This window comes from Phalacrocorax aristotelis, chromosome 3 (genome assembly GCF_949628215.1).
Source record: "Phalacrocorax aristotelis chromosome 3, bGulAri2.1, whole genome shotgun sequence".
In the NCBI taxonomy this organism is placed as follows: Eukaryota; Metazoa; Chordata; class Aves; order Suliformes; family Phalacrocoracidae; genus Phalacrocorax; species Phalacrocorax aristotelis.
In genome coordinates this window covers 111,457,741-111,477,709 of record NC_134278.1, presented here as the reverse complement: position 1 = coordinate 111,477,709, position 19,969 = coordinate 111,457,741, and the positions used below count along the sequence as shown (strand labels likewise).

The 19,969-nt window shown below is 38.4% G+C and overlaps 2 protein-coding genes across 2 annotated transcripts in view; one reads left to right on the top strand and one right to left on the bottom strand.

The window, feature by feature from the left end:
• Positions 1–6,352: 6,352 nt before the first annotated feature.
• On the bottom strand, positions 6,353–11,197 carry CRIPT (CXXC repeat containing interactor of PDZ3 domain). Its single transcript, XM_075089102.1, has 5 exons — positions 11,093–11,197; positions 10,730–10,795; positions 10,289–10,343; positions 9,530–9,633; positions 6,353–6,836 (listed from the first exon to the last, which is right to left on the bottom strand). Exons 1-5 carry the CDS (start codon positions 11,106–11,108, stop codon positions 6,772–6,774), a joined length of 306 nt encoding a protein of 101 aa, XP_074945203.1. The 5' UTR covers positions 11,109–11,197; the 3' UTR covers positions 6,353–6,771.
• PIGF (phosphatidylinositol glycan anchor biosynthesis class F) overlaps positions 11,173–19,969 on the top strand; it is a 17,460-nt gene continuing 8,663 nt past the window's right edge. The window contains exons 1-5 of the mRNA XM_075089099.1: positions 11,173–11,243; positions 11,705–11,955; positions 13,567–13,658; positions 14,506–14,622; positions 19,859–19,967. Coding sequence (XP_074945200.1) covers positions 11,728–11,955; positions 13,567–13,658; positions 14,506–14,622; positions 19,859–19,967 — 546 coding nt within the window. The 5' untranslated portion in view covers positions 11,173–11,243; positions 11,705–11,727. The remainder of the gene's footprint in view (positions 11,244–11,704; positions 11,956–13,566; positions 13,659–14,505; positions 14,623–19,858; positions 19,968–19,969) is intronic.

Sequence of the window (19,969 nt, the reverse complement as noted above, 5' to 3'; positions counted from 1 at the left end):
ATTACATACAGAAAATACAGACAGAGACAAGCCATTTCGTAGCAATCTACATATGCCACAGTTGGTTTTTTTGGTATTTTGGGTTTTTTTTGTTTTGTTTTTTAATGAGTTCTAACCCTAACCTGACACCAAATTCCTCAGCAGCCTTGGAGAAATCAGCTGAATGGTTCTTATTTATCTACCTTACACAGCATTGTGAGGGAAAATCAATCCTTACTGAGTGTTCAATGACAGAAGCGTGCACTTGTGCTCCACACACTTTTACTGTCGCTCATACTACAATTTCCTCCCTCAATCTAAGCATTGATTTTTCATTACGAATATAAAGGCATGAATAAAGCCAGAGCATATGGCACTTTATGGTAGGGCAGTCTACAAAATTGCATTTCGCAGCTAGCATGTGACAGGCACACTTGTCAAAAGCTTGCTAACCTATACATTCACCTCCAAACAATCTTCATGACCTTGTCATATATAGTCTTATGTTGGAAAGAATTTGAAACTTTTAATTATTTGCTTAAATAAACTTAACCTTTTAAAAAAATTGTCCTTGGCACCCAGCTGTTTCTCAAAAAAACCCAATCTTCAGAAATCTTTTATAGAATAAAAAGACATGGAGATTGCAAGCTAATTTATATCCTTAATATTTGCGTGAACATTTGTTTTTAACTTAGCTAAGATAAATAATTCTTAAAGTTTTCTCTTTTATAATGAATATATGTGACAGTTCACCGTTTGTTATGTTTTAGAATCTGCAACGGACATTAAATCTGAACACTTTGACTCCTAAAGCCTGAATTCTGCTGCCTTCACTAGCAGACACTTTTTTTCTTAGGTACCACCAGGATAGGCACATGGAGCCTCTCTGCCCAGAGCCTCCACAACAGCACTGCAGGATGCCACATGGAGCGAGTGCTCAATGTCCCCTTCTTCCTCTTCACTGTAGCCCTACCAAATCTATGTAAATCCATATTAATCTACTTACCTGTCCACTATTCCTAACCTAGGCTGGGAAATATGCCAGTTTGGTGAGTTTCTGAATTTATATTTTATATGTTCTGATGAGAATGATAGCAATTAATGTTACTAATATCTAATTACCCAAACAAGGATCTATTTTTAGCTCAGAGCAACTAATCTGTCAGTCACTGCTTCAGGCTCTCTTTAAATTCAAGATGACACCACTGCATACACAAACTATGCCTGACCTTTTAAAGATTTCTGTGAAAGCCTCTTAAGTAGGGACTACCTGAAAACAAAACAAACAAATTGGAAAATCATAGAATAACTCTTCCCTTATATCACTTTTGATTACTTCCCATCCTTCAGGAAACAATGATTTTGGAAGCCATAAAAGGAAGCCATTCATCACTGAAATATCAAGTCATCACTTTTTCAAAAGCCTTGCATAGAAAGACAGAGATTTAAGATGGCGGAGTAAAGTCTTTGCTTAATCCAATTAGCATTTAAATATTTTAATCAATAAAATACGACAATTGGACCAGGCTAGCTGCCAACTGCCTGAGAGCCATGCCTTTCATCACACATAGTCTCAGTTACACTGATGTGTACCTGAACGGTAGTAAACATATCAGAAGAGTAAATATCCATGACAATCTGGGAGCTGTATAAACTTAAAATCTTTACCTTCTATGGCAGGAAAAGGAGTAACAGAAAATTAATCGCACAGAATGATTTCCTGAAGACTGAACAGATAATGATATATTTAAGATGCCTGTGATGAGACCCATTAGCCAGTAGAAAATGGCAACTCTGAGTTCTGTGTCTTTGCATGTGACCTAAAACAGTTACCAATTCTGGTATTTAATCATCATAACCATGATGAGGCAGAAAAAAACCAACGCTCAACATTTGTTTTCCCAATACCTCTTGGCAGACAAGCATATAATAAGTGGATTTCCTGGAAGTGCGTATGCTTAATGAATCGCTGACGTTGCTAAGTTCAGCCTGCATCTTTCAGTGCAAAGAGAGAGACAGAAAAGAAGGAGAAGTAGTCTCTAGAGGTTTTCTACTAGAAAGCCAATCTGGAAATGTTAATCAGGTAGCTATTTGGCCATCAGTTTAGTGGTGCCTGAAAAATCTGCTTGCTATTATTTATTGTAAATGAATGACAGCAAGGCAAAAAATATAAGTGTCAGAAGTGTCTCCATGAACCATGTAAGAAAGTAATCTTTACCAGCAATACCCACGTGGAGAATACTCCACTCAGCTCTTCCTTCAGTGTCTTGGCAAGATTTCAAACAAATTCTTCCAGGTCCCCTCAACACATCTGTTCCTGTTGCCTTTAAGTGGGTGAAGTAAGCACTCCTTGTCAACAGAGAACTCACGTTTTCTGCAGGCATTAGCCAGACATGATGAACACGTGTACACCTCATGCAAGTTCTGCTAAGTGAACGATGGCCCCTACCCATGAAAGCTGACAAAAAAATCAGTTTCTGATGAATTTCAGATTATAAATTCTTCCATGAAAGTACAAGTCTGGGAGGAAGACAAGCAGTTCAAAACCAACTGGTCTTCACATGAGGCATGTTTATAATCTTTACTAAAAGAAACATTTGGCTCTGTTATTTGAACGGGCTGTCATCATGCCTTCTCAGATTGTCCAACCAGCTCTGCTGATAGAGCAAAAATATTTTTGCTTAATAGCAAACCTCAGCTGTGATGCTGCAATGTGTTCGTTCTCTCATGATATTCAGGGTGAGTTTTCTTGTCACCAGTATTCTGGTTTGCACTCGGCCACATTTTTTTTCTAAGCCAGTGATCTGGTAAGATGCTGTAAGCAGAATAGATACCTGCATGATCCCATGCTGAACCAGTGTGCATTGAGCAGATAGTTCCATTAAGCAACCGGTAAGTCAGTGACTGGGCAGCAACATCCCCAAAATCATCCTTGGATTCTCCAACATACAAAGCAAATGACAGAAAGGGACCCATCTTTAGGCCATATATAGACTTACCAGAGGTCAGGAAGCCCAGGTTCACTCCAGGAAAAACAATGACTTGTCTGAGGGGGGTTTAAGACTTTTATTAGCTCCAGAATCTTATTCTCAGTGTAGAGGCCCTATCACAAACTAAGTTTTGCCATACCAGATGTAGAGCACCACAGTTCCTGCTCTTGGCTTACTGTCTTTCAATAAATAATGAATCTCTCATGCTGGGAAATCTTTCTGCATCTGGGAAACTTACAGCTTTGTATTAGGAAAATATAGCAACATGGTTCATTGCACTACTTCGAGCAGCTGCTTAAATCAATCTATTGTTTTTTTAATTTTTGCACATACCTCTTATGTCCACTGTTAATACAAAGGCACCAGTCATTCTTGCCCAGATTTTACGATGGTGAGATTGGCAGAGGGTCCTGGCCTAAGTGTCTCTGGGTAGAGCAATGCTCAGCTAGCACAGAACTGGAATACCTGTGCAAACTGAGGCACTGCAGAGAGATGGGCTGATGATAGGAGTGTTACTAGAACAAGCATGTAGGTGTAACAGACTTACCATCTGAAACCTGTACATCATCTCCTTTGCTGAATAGAGATTTTTGGTGCAAGTCTGGACCATTCTTAAGAAAAACTAAATGGAAAGGGGTCAGTGACATACCTGTATATAAGACAAAGTCTTTCTTGCTATCCTTCTGATAATGAAGGAACAGAAGAAAGCTAAGAGGGGAAAAAACCCCGCCATATTTCTACATGTAAACAATTAAAATAGTCCTCATGCATTAGAACAGTATTGCCAAATGACTATCCTGGATGGTCCTTTTTTGAGCTTCTGCAGCAGAAAGAACAGGGTTTAAAAAAAAAATAAAACAATCCACTACCAACATGGGGAAGCATATGAGAACACCCTGACACAACAAGGACCCTTCAACAGTTCCTGTTCAATTTTCATCTGACTGGCTGCTACAAGCAGAGTAACATTTTCACAGCCAATCTGTTCCTTTCTCTCAATAATCAGCATCAAAATGTTGCTTATACTTAGCTCAGTAAGAGCTCTGGCCAATGAACGGAAAGAAATTCAGCAGCAGTGAGGAAAATTCTAATCCTAAAAATCTGGCAGCACAAATCTCTTATGTAACCAGTGATTTAGAGGACAGTCTGATCATCTGGGAGCATGAATGTGTTCTTCTCAGTACATTAAGCAAAAATGGCAACTTTCCATTACAGATTTTCTTTTGTTTTTCACTGCACAATGTCTCAGGAAAGGCATCCCATGCTAACAAGACATTTTTAGTATCAACAAAAATGTTTTTATATGACAATTCAATTATACTGAAGGTGTACTCAAGTTTAAAATCTAACTTTAGGTGCTTCTTTGCCAAGACTGCCTTGAACTGTGGTGCACCTTGGAGGTGCAGGAGAGGGCTTGTGATCTAAATTTAAATCAATGGGTCTCCTAAATAATGCTTGGAAAATAGGCTTTTCTGAAAGTCAACTGTTACATCAGCAAATTTTACAGATCTCAGGAACTGAGTTTCTCATGAGGCTAAAAAGGTCTGAGAGCTACAGATGGAAGACCCCAAGCATGTACAAACCACTAGAACAACAAACCACTGTTGTATCCACTCCAAAACAAAACCTGTCCTCTTCTTCCAACAAAAATACATTCTAGCATGCAAAAGCAGCTGCCCAGTAATGGGAAACAGGTGCATAAAAGCCCTATTCACAAAATAATTACGAACAAAGGATCATATTATTTAAATGCCTGTTGTTCTTAAATCAGTTACAAAATGAGGTAAGAGTTCATCCAGTGCCAATACTTACAGAGTGCAATAAACATTCATTTCATACCACGTATTCAAGAATTACAAAGTCATGCTTTTGAAATACAGATACTGGCAAGTTTTAGGAAGACAAGAAAAGAAGTTTTATTCACAGAATAGCGAAAAATCAATCAATCTTGGAGACCAGACCCATAAAGGGTGAAGAGTTCAGAGAATATTGGAGAATCTGCCACCTGAAATTGCCACGTGCTCTGCTGACAAGCACTTGGTGCAAAACTTGAAGCCAATTATAGATATTTTGTTTTCATCCATACAAAAGACGTGCCAGAGAGATGTACACCAATATTAGAATTCCTTGATGTGTTTGGAAACAAGTGGCCACCACCATGAGGAAATAACTTTGCAGGCTACCAGTTATCACCAGCTAGTTAATCCACCTACCTCCATTCAATTATTAAGGTAGGTGAAGCTTTAAAAAAAAAAAAACAAACAGCAGCATTCCTCTCTTCTTTTGGGGGGCCCAGCTCATCCCACTATCCTGACAAAGCTTCTTAGTAAATGCAAAATGCTGAAAAGAATTACCACTTTAGCAACAGCAGAATGACAACGCATTTGGAACAAGAAACTTTGGTGACCAATGCTGAATGATGGATAGTTAAGGGTGACAGGAAGTGTCAGGCAACCCCCTTTAGAGGGCTACTTACTGTGCAAGCACAGCATGACAGGAGCTAAGACCAAAGACAATAACTATATTCCCAGTATTCTTTATTTTCTCTCACTAACACATAGAAAGAACGGTGATTTTTCAGTCTCCATTAGTCATGCAATTGTCTCAGTAATAGATATGAGAACAAAGGGAAACCTAAAACAGAGTGTCTATTCATAGGGAAGTTCCCATTGATAGTTTTTCTGTTACAGTTGAAAGAAAATTGCAAAAGCATAAGAGATTGCCGAGAGGCGATTGCTGGGAGGCGTAAACACCTATAGGTCCAGTTAAAACCCCATCATGAATTAAGAGTACCATTCTTTACCCTTAACATGCACGCACAGTGAACCTTACTATTCTCCATAGGAGAAAGTGCTTTCTTATGTAGAAACTAGCCAAAGGACAAAAGAAATGCAGAGCCACGATCAGCCTCTCATGTTCAGAGAGGCTCACGTCAAGTCTTGTATCAAACCAATGCCGAAGAGAAGGCAGCCTCTTTTGATCTTTCAATTTGACATGTATAAAGCAATTACAACATAGAATTCAAGGGCCAGTTTCAAACCAAGTATTTAAAAGCCAAACTAAATTAGGAAACGGTGAGACTGAGGCCTGGCATTAGAAATTGATGCTCATTATTTTATTACCTTGAGCCACCAGATGCCATATGTAAAGCCTCCTTAGAGGCCAACAAGGGAATAGCTAATCAGTCTTACTGCCAATGTAAGAACTGGCAAGAAAACACGCTAGATTTCAGTAGTTTAACAATTCACGATTTAACCAACCCTACTGTGGGCAGAAACAAAATTCAACAGGACAATTGCATTAAAATCCGAAGAACAATACTTAGAGAGGAGGACATAATAGTTTGGGGAGAGAGTAATTATAAATACCTATAAGCACAGAACTAAATGAAGACAATACTTTAATGAGGTGATACAAGTTCATGTTTTATACATCTATAAAATATTACTATTGGACAAGCAGAAGACTTAAGATACAGCAAAAGAATAAGTGTTAATCTCGAAGACCTGTGTTATCATGGCAACACAGTTTCAACCTATCCACTAAGATCTTCTCATTCACTTTGAACTGTATCAGTTGCTGCAAACCATTACCTTTAAATATCAGTTAACATTAGTGCTAAAACAACAAAAATCAAATATTATGTACATTTCTAGGCAAACAATAAGGATGTCTTTACTTCTCATCTCATTCCAAGTAAACGTATTATCTTCCAAAGCGTAATATTCAAAAATGATTTTAGAGAAAAGTTACTGTACAAAGACATAGAAGTTCAAGTTCACGAAAAGACTAGTCAGTACAATTAGACAGAAGTTTGCTTGTAGTTCTTCGTATCCAAGACCTTCTTGCCACACATTGAGCAGATGCCTATAAGCACACAAAAGGTGTGTAAATTATTTTAAAATCATTAAAGTTTTCCTTCAAAAACATGGTTGCTATGTTTTTGTAAAGACCATTTTCAAGAAAATGTTTAAAGTAGTTCTCATGGACAATCTACCTGTGCATTTTCTCACCAGATATTGCAAATGATAAGTAATAATATGACTTCTAATACAAATTGGTGTTTGCAGCATATGTGTAATACTGCCACTTAAAAAAAAAAAGCTCTATCTTGAGAGCATTATGATTCACAACACTGCCCGAATGTAATTTGCTGGAATACTGGAAGAGAGCCAGGAACGGCTCCCATCTGGCAAACATGTAAAAATGGTATATTATTAAGCTTTGCAAGTCTTGTAGCCAAACTGAGGCCTGAGACAGACAGAAAATAGCTAGGTTAAGAAAAGAGTCACTAACAAACTGACTGCTAAATGGAAGATTAACAGGTGGGGAGCTTCAGACAATTGATAAAGTTGAGAAGAATACGGTTTCATAGAATTTAGCTATTTACAGACACCAAGAATACTTGAGAGCTGAAGTGAAGATGACTACTGATGACTTTGACCTAAACCCAAAGAGCAGCAAGACAGAAGGCTAGAGCAGCAAAAAGTGCACAAGTTTGGCAGGGGCAGTGGTTATCTCGATATTTTCCTCTTCTTCTAAAGCAGAAAGGTGCTAAATCTTTTGTCTGGTACAGCCACACCTCATTTTACAAGACCATTCATCAGCAGACAAAAAAAAAAAAACAAACAAAAAAGGTCAAGTGGCAACTACTCCTGTTAACGCTCTCCAAATCATGTGCTTTAGTATATTGTCATCATGTGACTGGAGTCATATCTGAGTCCGTTAGGAAAGAGAACAGCAGGGAACATGCCACATGACTCACTTTCGAAAGCAAAATCCAGCCCACAGGCTGTTCACTTCAGGTCTAAGTTGAGAAGCAATGACTTTAGATTGCCTCTCAATTTCAGACATATGCAACAGTTGAAGCACTAAGCCATATGACTGCATTGGCTTCAAGAAACATGCCACAAACAGGTCTTTGATGGTCAGAACTAGAACCTAAAGCACTTAAGAGTTCTGAATTTTATTAAGAAACCAGATTCAACCTGGAAAGATACACAAGCAGATGAAGATGAAATCCTGAAGCCCACCCAAACCAGCCATAAGTTTAAGAAAGAGAACAAGGTTCTACCATATGGGATTCAGGCAGCCATCTGGCAAGCATCTAGCAACTAGAAAAGGCAACCCTCCTACAGCAGACTGCGAAACCACTGACTCAGTGACACAGTACACATTTAGAGAATAACTCAAGTAATTTCATAAACAAAACTTACTACTGGTTAGCTGTAGCTCTACATCTAACAATCGGCTCACCCGATGTCTGTATGCTACGCAGATTCCGCAGTATTAATAATGTAACTGAGTTCATGTTCCTTTTTTTTCCCTCCAGGAATTACAAGTTTGAGCCCTTTTACTTACCTACTCAAAATCACAAGACAAGTTAAAATTTTATATCCTTAAGGCTCTCCATCAAATTTGCTTGAAATTGATTCTTTTTCTCCCCTCAGGAATTTTTGAGCAGTTTTTCACTGAAGATTTATTATGAATATGGGAGATAGAAAGCTTCCAGGTATAAGCAGAATTTCAGTGCAGTCATCAAACGTAACTCATAAGTACAGAAAGATTTTATATATTATGTACTTCATAGTGCAATATCTTGCTTTCTAGGGATGATGATTATATTGTTCCTTCTCATTTTTCAGTTTCACCTTAAGCCAAGTTTGATTTACAATGCAACACGCATGTTCACAACTGGACCAGAGACTCCTTTTAGATAAATGAACCCTCTCAATAGCTTATGTTAAGCCACCAAATGTGTAAGAATACTTGCAGGCACAGAGACAACCACAAGCATGATTTGCCTTCAGAGATACTTTCTTAATTGCTTTTACAACTCATTTTTTTTCTCTCTTTGCCTTTTATTCCCCAGGTATTCTATTTTTGTTAAGCTAGCCTATTGCTTTACTAAGATTAGAAGTTGGATTTTTGGTTGGTTGTTGGGGTTTTTTTTGGGGGGTAGATAGATCTGGAGTGTTTGGATTTTGGTTTGGGGGGTGGGTGTGGGGTTGGTTTTGGGTAGGGTGTTTTGGGTTTTGTTTGTTTGTTTTCTTTGAGACCACTATTCAGAGTTCTAGATTTAGCTATTATAAAAAGGGGAGAGGGGAGAAGAGAGCAGAAAGGGGACTGCAACAAGGAAATGAGTTCTTCAAAATCTGGTTTATTTTTAAAACTAAGAAAAATCAAACTTGCTAGTGACAGTTTTCTACGCAATTGCCAAGATTAAGCTCACAGTTATTCTTCCAATTCTACTGCTTTAGTTACCAGAAACATTCTAAAAGAAGCACAATCATAGAATAACTTAGGCTGCAAAGGATCTCCAGCAGTCTCTAGTCCTGCCTCTATACCACTCAAAACACCATCAACTGGATGAGGCTGGTTCACAGCTTTTCAAGTCAAGCTCTGAACACCTCCCACAGAGATTCCACAACCTCTGTGGGTCCCTGCTATTACAATGATAAATCTCATCCTTCTCTTTGTAAGGTGAGACAAATGCAAGAGTTCCACTTGATCTCTAACTTCAAACCAAACTGGGTAATTTGCTACTCAGTGAAACTCACCTTTTTTATAGGCACATCCTTGGCAATAGTGAGACCCTGGCTGATGGACAGAACTCTTACAAATCCGACATATTGCAAATTTGTTCTTTCCATAAGGATCAAACCTGGGAAAAAGGAAATGTATTTTATTTATACACCTTGAAATAAAGTATTTCCTCAGCCTCATCCTAAAAAGTCTAAGCTGGAGGGAACGGACAGAAACTCCAGCAAAAACTATAATTTAGAAGAGACATACAAGAATTATTTCTAACAGGCTGCACAAAGTCTACAGAAAAGCTCCCACTTGCCCCACTAAGAGAGATTTCTTTCACTATGACAAAAACTTAACAAAAACAGAACTCAAAATGTGTCTTTTTATTAAGACACTAGACTATTTTGAACTTAAACACCTTTCAGCAGTACCTGGCCCACCCTGAATAACAGAATATTCCTGGATATTAAGGAAATGCTCAAGAGATTGTACCGGCAATCTTAGCACAGAAAATAAGCCCCCCCGGCTCCTATCCTAACAAAAACATCAAACCCTTGACATTTCAGTGAAAACTGCAGTAAAAGTTACCTACGCTCTTTGATTTAGCAGAAAGCACCCATGAAATACATATGGACATATTTTTACCAGCTAATCAAATGTCATAACCCCCACAATTTTTTTTTACAGTGTATTTGGGATAAGTTTTGAGCAGTTGCCCAGATATGCAGGGACAAGCCTCAATGACAGCAAACCAACTGTTCTAGCCAAAATCAATATTAAATACTAACCTTGCCTTCTTTGAGGTCAACGCTTTGTTTTCATTTAACTTACGGCCACCACTTTCTACAACAAGAATAAAACCATTAAACCAATAAATTTCCCAGTTCCAAGCATACTTAAAAAAGAAAAAAAGCTTAGTTTACAGCTTTTATACATGTGCAAATAAAGTCACAGAGATAAAACATATAGCACAGCATTAAGTTACAGGACAACAGAATACTTTATGCTGTGCTCTGTTTGTGCATTTCATTTCATACAAGGAGAAAAAAAACCGGACAAGTTCAGTACTGAGCAGCACAGGGTAAATAAACTCCCAGTGCATAGGAGGGAAATTACGGGAGTTAAAAATTAACCGGATTAACCATTTCAAGTTTTAGCCTTAAGATCATAAATTAGCTTAAGTGCCCTAAGATACCTGAAAAACAAGTGCTGCACCTCCCCAGCATTACCTGTAGTGTTTCTCGCACCATCTTTCCACGTATCGGGAGTGATTACCGTACCGAGTTTCTTCTCGCCTACGTAAGGAAACATTACGAAGGAAAAAATTAAAACTACGCTGCGTTAACACTCGCAACAAGCGCTGCCTGCGCGAGGATGACAGCTCGCGCACCGGCATTCCCGGAACCGCCACCTACAGCCCACCCTACACGGCCCGGGACCCGGAGCCGCTGCTCTCAGATCGGGGGGCACCCGGGGCCCCCAAGGGGAGAGGAAAAGGGGGGGGAAGGAAAAGGGGGGGGAAGGAAAAGGGGGGGGAAGGAAAAGGGGGGGGAAGGAAAAGGGGGGGGCTCCCGCAGGCCTCCCGCACTCACACTTCTCGCACACCATGGCGGGCCCCCACAACAACAACCACCAGCAGCCACTTCCGGGTCCGCCCCGGAACTGACGCGCCCCCGGGCCGCCGCTTTCCGTTGCCAGGCGGCCCCGCGCGCGCACTGGGGCGGCGGCGGCGGCGGTGCTGCGGTAAGAGGCGGAGCGGCCCCTCCCGGGACCCTCACTGACCCCCGCGCTCCTCACGGCCCCGGACGGCCGCCCCCGAGCGAGGCCCCTCAGGCGGCCGCCCTGCCGCCGTCTCCCAGCCGAAGAGGGAGCGGCCCGGCCGGGCCCGGGGGCGGAAGCGGCTGAGGCGGTTCCCGCTGCCGGGCGGCAGCGTGAGGGGTGCCGGTGTGGGGGCAGGGGTACGGGTAGGCCCGCCCGCCCGCTCGGTGCGAGTGCCCGGCGTTCCTAGCGCAGCTCTGCTGCGTCCTTGGGTTTGGGGTTGATTTTTTTAAAAAACACTTAAACGTTCTTTTGCCCCAGAGTCATCACTTTAACCCCTAAGCTGAGCTCAGAGCTCTGCCTTGTGTGTTGCGGCTAGGAAGTAATCTCATCCTGTGGTGCTTCTGCTGGGTTCCGGTAACGGGGTGCGCCTTGCTGTCTTGCAGGTGGCCGGTGAGCAGGGAACACGATGAAAGAAGCAGAAATAAGGAAGCTCTTGGCTGCCAACCTCCTCGGTGTCTTTTCAATTATCCTGACAGCGTTTGTTCCGGCCGTCTTCTGGGACGGATTCACGGTTTTGGGAACGCACCTTGTATGGCTGTGTATCTGTTCTATTTGCGTTAGTACCCTTAATATAATCTTGCACTTAGTCCTTAAACCAAATCTGTCTCCTAAGAGAAGTTCGTTTGCTCACAAGGTAAGATGGTTATATTTAAATTGCTACCAGACAATACAGAGGGGAAGCACATTCTTGCATTGAAATAATCAAATGAGAAAGAAGGAAGACAGTTTTTGGTGGTGAATTCTTGTTTTCCATGAATAAGCTGTGTAGCACCTTTTCAAAGAAGCTCTCCAATATTTTCCTGGTGTTAAACTTTCTCTACCTGTAAATAACCTGATGAGATAAGCGATTCTGCCCCTTTCCTTCTTCTCGTCAATATATTCTTGCATGTACCCCCAACTGTTGATCTTACAACAATTTGCATGGTGGCAAAATTGAATGGGCACTGAACCTTCTGCATTATGAAGAAACGCTCTTCTCATGTGTAGTTATGAGTTTCCAATAACTTGGAAAGAAGAGAAATAGTTTTTAGAATTTGAGACATAAGAGAGACTAGCTAATTACAACTTAAACAAAGTTGGTAAATATAAAAAAATTATGTGGATAAGTATTAAAATTACTATATTTTCTTGAATGACAGAATTTGCTTACAGAAGAATCTAATGCTGGGAGAAATTTTTGTACTTAGTTTGTAACAGGACCATTAAAGGTACGAATCCCAATGAAACAGGCTTGCACTGAGTGGTTGTGAAGCAGTGCACAGCGTGTTCAGGAGTGAGGGAATACACCAGCATTTTGAAGTCAAGTGGGTAGCCTTGCACTCCCAGCTTGATGAGTCAGACAAGTTTTAGTGCTCTGATATGGTGATTCTTAAACATTTAAGCAGACATCCCTGAAAGCAGTATCTTTGTATGCAAAGCTTCTGTTTAGCTTTGCTGACTGAAAGGGATGTGAAATACACAAAGTCATTATGGAAAACAAGTGTTTTAACCATCTGTGATTTAAAAATGAAGAAGTCTTCATGTTCTACGTGAGATTTCATCCCAGCCTAGCATAAGGGATAAATATTTTTTAAAAAAAAAGTTCAACTGATAATATGGATTTCCATTGGTGACCTGATCAAAACAGACCTAACCAGAACTGTTTATCAAGTGGCTATGCTTCTATATGATATAGTGAGTGTCCAGAAACTGTTGTTTAAATTCATAGAAAATTACACATTTTGCAGATTTATAGAAAGTCGTGGACATTTCTCAAATGGATTTAGAATTTAAGATGCCGAGTTCAAAATGTAGTGGTCTTTATTTCATGTCATTTTAACTATTTGATTCTGAATGTCTTTTTTCTATATTACATATTTTCTTGCTTTTAACTATTTTTTCACTTTCTGTGAAATATGCCTTTTAATGAATGGACATAACAGATGTAAAACAGAAATGTAAAAATATTCAATAAAATTATCTCTGTTTATCATTCCCAGTTATATCTTTTGTATGCTTGCCATATTATAATAGGGTGCATGAGAAAAATTTAGGTGGAGTGTGATCGTTTCTAAAAAATTATTTAAAGTATTAAACATAGGAAAAACTGGCTTGATATATGCCGTGCTATTATCATACTGTGCTGTAGCTGAAATTAAAGAAATAGGTAGAGTACAATGCTATTGATAAGATACAGACTATGTATGTTACTTATGTTCTATTTTCTTCAGAAACATTATTCTGATATTTTATTGCTCTTTTTTAGATATCCAGATTTCTAAAATGCTGTATATACTTTTTCATGTCTTGCATACTATTTCATGCGATTATTGTTCTTTATGGAGCACCTCTCATAGAGTAAGTCAGAAGACCCTGTCTTTCTCTAAACATTTTAAGGGGTGGTTCTCCTTGCAGATACTGGTACTTGTATATTTCCTAGTCCATTGGAAATTAAAGGATAAGCTCCTGGCTGGGGGAAGAAGGGTGGCTGTTTTGGTTTTTTGGGGAGGAGTTTTGGTGGAGGGTGGCGTGTTTTTTTTAGAAGCTGGCTCTTACAGTTTCTGTGTATTTGGACATACGTTGTTCAAGACAGTTACAAACAACTCCTTTTACTTTAATATTTATGTTAAATATACTGGTACAAACATTTTTCAAAATTTCATTTAGTTGTTTTCCTCGTAAGGTTCTAAAACATGCATCTTGCATATTTTTCATCCTTCTGATATTAGTGTTTTAATTTTCAGGAATGATTTTAAAAAAAGGGGGGGTAGGACACACATGAAGCAGCCTGATTTCTGAGAGAGATACTAAGTTACTGAGTTAACAATAGCAGCATGTAGCTTGGTTTCAAGGCTGCTTCCACAACATCAAACTAGAAAATAAATGGAATAATGAAGTCAATATCCAAGCATATTTCAGTTCAGAACTAGTGTTCTATATGAGGTATACCTGTGTCTTTTAAAATGTTATGCATTTAAAATATTGCATTTTAGAATTTGTTGAGATAACAGATACCAGAAATCTTTTCATCTTTCTTTACTATTCTAGAGGGTAAGAAGGAAATACTTTATTCTGCTACATGAGGTTTAAAGAAGCATGCATGATTTCACAAGCTGACTTAGTGGGTTTTTTTCTCCCTAAATCTTGGAACTCTTAGAAAACCAGTAACTACCTCACTGAATTTTGTAATATTCCTTCTTTGTAGGTCAGTGACTGAGACGTTTTTGTTTGCAGTTCTCCTGTCTACCTTCACTACTTTACAATGCTTATGTATGCTGGGACCAAATGTACAAGCTTGGATACGGGTATTTAGTAAAAATGGGTACGTTCTATTCTAAAGTTTCTGATTTTACGCAGATTAGAAATGGACAGAATTGATGTAAACACTGTATCATGGAATTTCTTGTAAAGAAATGAAAGTTTCCTGAATTACGGGCAATTTTCGTATTTGTAATTACAGGCTTATAAAAGCTTTATTGACAAAGAAAATTATTATTTATTTTGAAGACATTGATTCAGAAAACTGGCTTTTTACTTTTGGTGTCCAGACAATAAATCTCACTTTATATATGTTTTAAGGAAGTACAGTTTCAAACGCACATTTTACTGGTATAAAAACATTGTGCAGTCCAGGATGATGATTGTCAAATAAAGAGGAGACCTGAGACTGACCTGTACAGGGGGAATCTTGCACATGATCCGATAGTACCTTCGTAAATACAGCTTTTAAAGTAGGAATAACAAGCCAAAACGAACACTATTTTAACAGTATTTTTAATTTGAATATAATGGTGAAAATTACTGTGGTCTTAAGTATGTAATCTTTACTCATGCATTAATTTTTTTTTTCAAAAGTATGTTTAAAGTAAAATGAGCCTTTTCACCTCATTTTCACCTCAGTGACAGCCATGACATTAGCATGTATCAAGGATAATGTATTTTTTGGTAGTATCCTCTCTCTTCTGCCTTTTTCACTCACTAAATAACAGGACTGGTGAAAGACTGAGATGCTGAAACATAAAGAAGTCCTACACATGCTTGAGATTTAATAATAATAAGTTAGCATTCATTCCCTTTTAATAGTGCATATGGGTGAAGTCTCATCTCAAAAGGACGTGAAAAGTTGTATAATGCTGCTGACCTACGGAGTTACTTTTTGTTTAAACTTCTGTAAAGGAGGACAAAAGTAGACTTTTTATAGTAGTTTCAGGTATTGACTTTTGCTTTTTCTCAGTTCTCAGCTTATTGAAAACTGTCTTGAATCCTCATTCAAGTCAGATATGCTTGGGTTTTTTTTATTTTCAGTTGAAGGGTTGAATAGACTTTAATAAAAGCATGGAGTTGTTTAGACAAAACAAATGATTGTTTATTCACTTAGTCATCTTTGGAGGTTTTGCAACTGGAAATAATAGTTGAATCAAAGTAACAGACGTTTGACAACAGTCTGTCTTTGTGTCAGGTTAGATTTTGAATGCCTGTCAATTTCTTTCCTAGTCTAGATCTTAATGCTATTTCAGGACAATTATTACATGGGAAACAGAGTTGTCTTGTTTTAACATTTTTGCCGTGACAGCTTGTACGTACTTCTTACTAGTGAGCCATGTGATGGTATCTGAAAAAAAAGTCTAATAATGATGTTTATTTAGACTAGCCTTTGAATGAAAATAGATTACAAGGAAATATTGTAGAAATTTTTTTTATGGATTGTAGCAAGCTGCTTTTTTAAGAATAATTCTGTGGTTTTATATTTGACCTCATGAATGAGTTGGAACATCTTGTGTTTAGGCAGGAGCTGAGTGTGGACATTGTGTATTAAAAGGTTGTCTCTAACTTAACCATATGGAATGAGGTGGGACTGGTTGAATGGAGGAAAAGGATTGTTAGGTAATATCAGCACAGCTGCTTGCCTTGAAAGAAGAGCTGAGCAAACTCAATTGCACTGGAACGGCAAGCTGGAAAGTCTGATTAAGTATATAGCTTAGTATGAAAAAGGACTGTGTTTTATAAATATCTGAATACAATTTAGACTTAAGTAGCTACTGGAACTTATTTTTGCCTGTGCTGTATTTGTAAGATGGAAATGGGCTTGTGCTATGTCATTGCAGAAAGGCAGAAAAAGAGTTTATCTTGATAAATTAAGTGTAAATAAGTAACAGATATTAATGACCTAGCTATTGCTCTGGATAGCTTTCTGCTATGTTTTAGGTGGTCTAGTGTGAAAATACTGATGCGCATAATGTTTTGTCACAGGACTATTCATAAAGTTACATTCAACTAACTTGTTTAATAATAGCTATGGTACAGCTGAGTCAGTCTGACTTAAATATTTTGGGGATAATCTTGCAAAGTGCATATTTTTTTCTGTAGAGATGCTTGGCTTTCTCTGTTTCTACTTGCAGCACTTGGAAGTGCTGCACTGCTAGTAAAATCACTTCTAATAAGGTTACTACAAGATCAGTTATTAAGCACCCATGCCTCTAGGAGGTGGATTACATGTACCCTCTCATGATAACATGTAAACTGTGACAATGCAGGTTTATTGTTTGTATTATGAAGTTTGGGTTGTTGGCAGGGTGGAAGGGAGGTGTTGGTTGGGGGGATGTGTGTGTATATATGAAACAATTGCCTGAAACACAGTTGTAGCTCAGACAGAAAATTACACATGCTCCACATTTTCAAACTGAGTACACTTTCAAATTGGAAATGTCAATTTGATGGACGAAATAGATTTTTTTAATTTTAATAAATTTGAATGATTTGTTCTTACCCACATATTTATAGTCTATGCACACATAAAATGTGTGAGGAAAGTGAGTTTGTGTATTCTACATTGAAAAACTCCAGTTCTGAGTAGGCTGTAAATAGGGCTCTTTTCACTAGTGCGTTTGGGAAGCAGTGGGCCCATGCCAGCTATCTGTGGACTCTGTATTCTGACATGTAGTGTTGTGAACAATGTCATGACACTGATCATATGCTATCATGTGCTGTTGTAAGCAGATAGAGGGAAATAAAATCTACAGAAAGGGTTATCAGCGCTAGTGGAAGCAGGTGACTATTCTTTAAATGGCTTTTCAGTAGTGGTTGGCTGAAAGCCTCATGCACAAAAGCGTTTAAGAAATCAGCTTTCAATTGCCGATTTTTATTGCTCCTTTTGGAAACTATTTCAAATCACTAGTCTGAGTAATAGTGTTTAAATTTCTGGTATAATAGCAGTTATAATATGTCACCTGGGTAGGAACCTGTAGCTTGCAAAAAAATAGTATGAAACCCTAACTTTAGAGCTCCTTCCAGTTTTCATTTCACCTATTTTATCACTTGTTTGTGAACTGCATACTCTTACAGACTTGGAAATGTTCTTTGTAAAGTTAGGCATTATCAAATTCTAAGTGCTGCTTAGTATTCCAGTCCTGATGCAGCCCAAACCTCCAGATCTTGTCTATCCAGGAGCTGTCTTAGTAAATCCTGTTGTGTTAGCGAACCTCTTAATTCAAATGTTATTTAAAACAGCACTTAATGTATTGTATTATTTAAAGGGGTTAAATTATTACTTTAGGCTTTAAAAGGCCTTTGCACCACTAGTGAACATTTATTTTCTTAAATATTGCTAGTTTTGCCTGCAGAATGATCTTAGTTGTTTGTAGTTTATTCATAGTTAAAGAATAAAGAAACCTGTAAAACTCAAGTTTATAAATGTTGCTGCATTTGTTAGCCTCATGCAAATGAAGGTTTTATGTGGTGGGTTAACAGGTTAAAGAATACCTGCAAGAATCCTGATATGTGACATTCCATGAAGAGAATAATCAAAGTGTTGTTCCTCTGGGATTATGATGGGGGACAGGTCAGATTGTATTTGAGTAGCCAGTGTCCATGCTGCAGACTGGTTGAATTAGCAGCTCAAATAGTTGCAAACTACCAAAGGCTGCTCTTCATTTGGGCATTGTGCCTTGCTAGTTCTGTTGTTTTGCTTTTGGACTCAGTCTGGTATCTCCACATGATGTAGCAGTCTGTGCGTAGATTTACCAGATAAGATGTCTTGTGGGATCCTCAGTCAGTCCTTGGTATATTCTGCTGGCTCTTTAACTGCTTTAAGCCTGTAGTGAGTGTTCTCTTTCCTGTGCTGCCTAACAGCTCTCCGTTCAGTTATTCAGCTTCTGAAAATAACTTACAAAAATTTCTATGTGCAGACTTCTAAACAGTTTTATAGTTAAATCAGCACCTTTACCAGCTGGAGATTTTTTTTTAAAGGGAAGATTATGAATTGAAATGGAGTGTTGTAAGTTAAAGGGATGGGTTTATTGTAGAAGCAACAGTTCTGCTCAAAGTATCAGGGTTGCACCATAAATATTATAATCTGTATGACCTTTATTTTGCAAACAGTGAAAAATGTTTGCTTTACACTTGTTTGGTCAATAGCAAATGCAGCAGTGAGGTGTACTCAGAAATAAAATCAGAAATTTTAGACTCTTCAAAACAAGGTATAGGGCTAAGGCTTTTGTGTCATGCAACCTAAACAGAGTTTAGTATCCATCTAGTCTTCTAGCCGTAAAAATGCATCATCTTCTGTTAGCTAAAGCTAGGTTTGTGTTTATAATCTAAGATGTAGCAAACTAAAGATTCAGATCTCTTACCTTACTGATTTGGAGCAGGGATTTCATCCCAGTTCTCCTTTCTCAGAACTGTGCTCTACTGTGATCTGAACTTCTGCTGTTCATGTTTCTTAATTGGTACCAAGTACTCGAATGTTCATGGCTCGAGAAAAGCAAAGCAATCGCTTGGTAGACTGATGATGGGCAATAAGTGCTTATCTATTTATTAACCAGAAACCAAACTTTTCCAAAACTTTTGAAGTCAGTAGTAGTAGAAGGCTATAAACTGAGAACTGAAGTCATTAATTTCTCTTATGATATGTGCCATGATTGGCAATGGAAGGGTTCTTTAGCATGCAATAAATGTATTCTGCAGCCAGTGTATTTGAACTTGAATGCAATATTGCTGAAGGGCTGCAACATGCAGGTTACATTTATTTGCAATGTTTCTTTTCGGTTGATGGAAATTTGCTTTGGAAGATTCACATAGTGGCCTTCTATTTTAAATTTCACATTGTTGTAGTCATCAAATAATATCAACACGCCTATGCCATAGAGTACTTTGACTGTGCTTGTGCTTTTCTAAGCAATCCCATGCTACCCTTTCATGTTTGCTTCTCCCTGTAATGCATGCAGGATCACTGAGATATTTTCATTTGCTCAGTCAAGCAATGTTTCAAGTTCAATAGGAATACTCCCAGGTAAAATAAATCGGCTTTTGCAGTAAACATCTCAAGGGGAAAATAATCTCCTGAATGTGTGATATAGAAAGATTGTGATTATAGCTGAAATATGCAACTTAGATTTTACATATAGTTTGTATCTTTTAGGAGAAACCTGCATGCTTTTTATCAAATATATGGATTTTTGTATCTGTTTGTAGTCTCACAAATCTTGGGAGAAATCAGATCTAACATTCTGACATGGTAACTTCTGCTGCTGTTGAAATGTTATAACACGTTGTTTTTACAGAGCTATGTCCATCTGGGAAAGCAGTCTACAGATTACTACCATGTGCAGTATACTTGGAGCTTGGTTTGGAGCATTTCCTATTCCTCTTGATTGGGATCGGCCTTGGCAGGT

Bases quoted from the DNA above. Each gene is read 5' to 3' on its own strand.
- CRIPT (XM_075089102.1), bottom strand. The intron at 9,634-10,288 runs GTTAGTATTTAA...CCTTTTTCCCAG, and splicing joins TTGACCTCAAAGAAGGCAAG to GTTTGATCCTTATGGAAAGA. The intron at 6,837-9,529 runs GTGAGTTTCACT...GTGTGCTTATAG, and splicing joins AGGATGTGCCTATAAAAAAG to GCATCTGCTCAATGTGTGGC.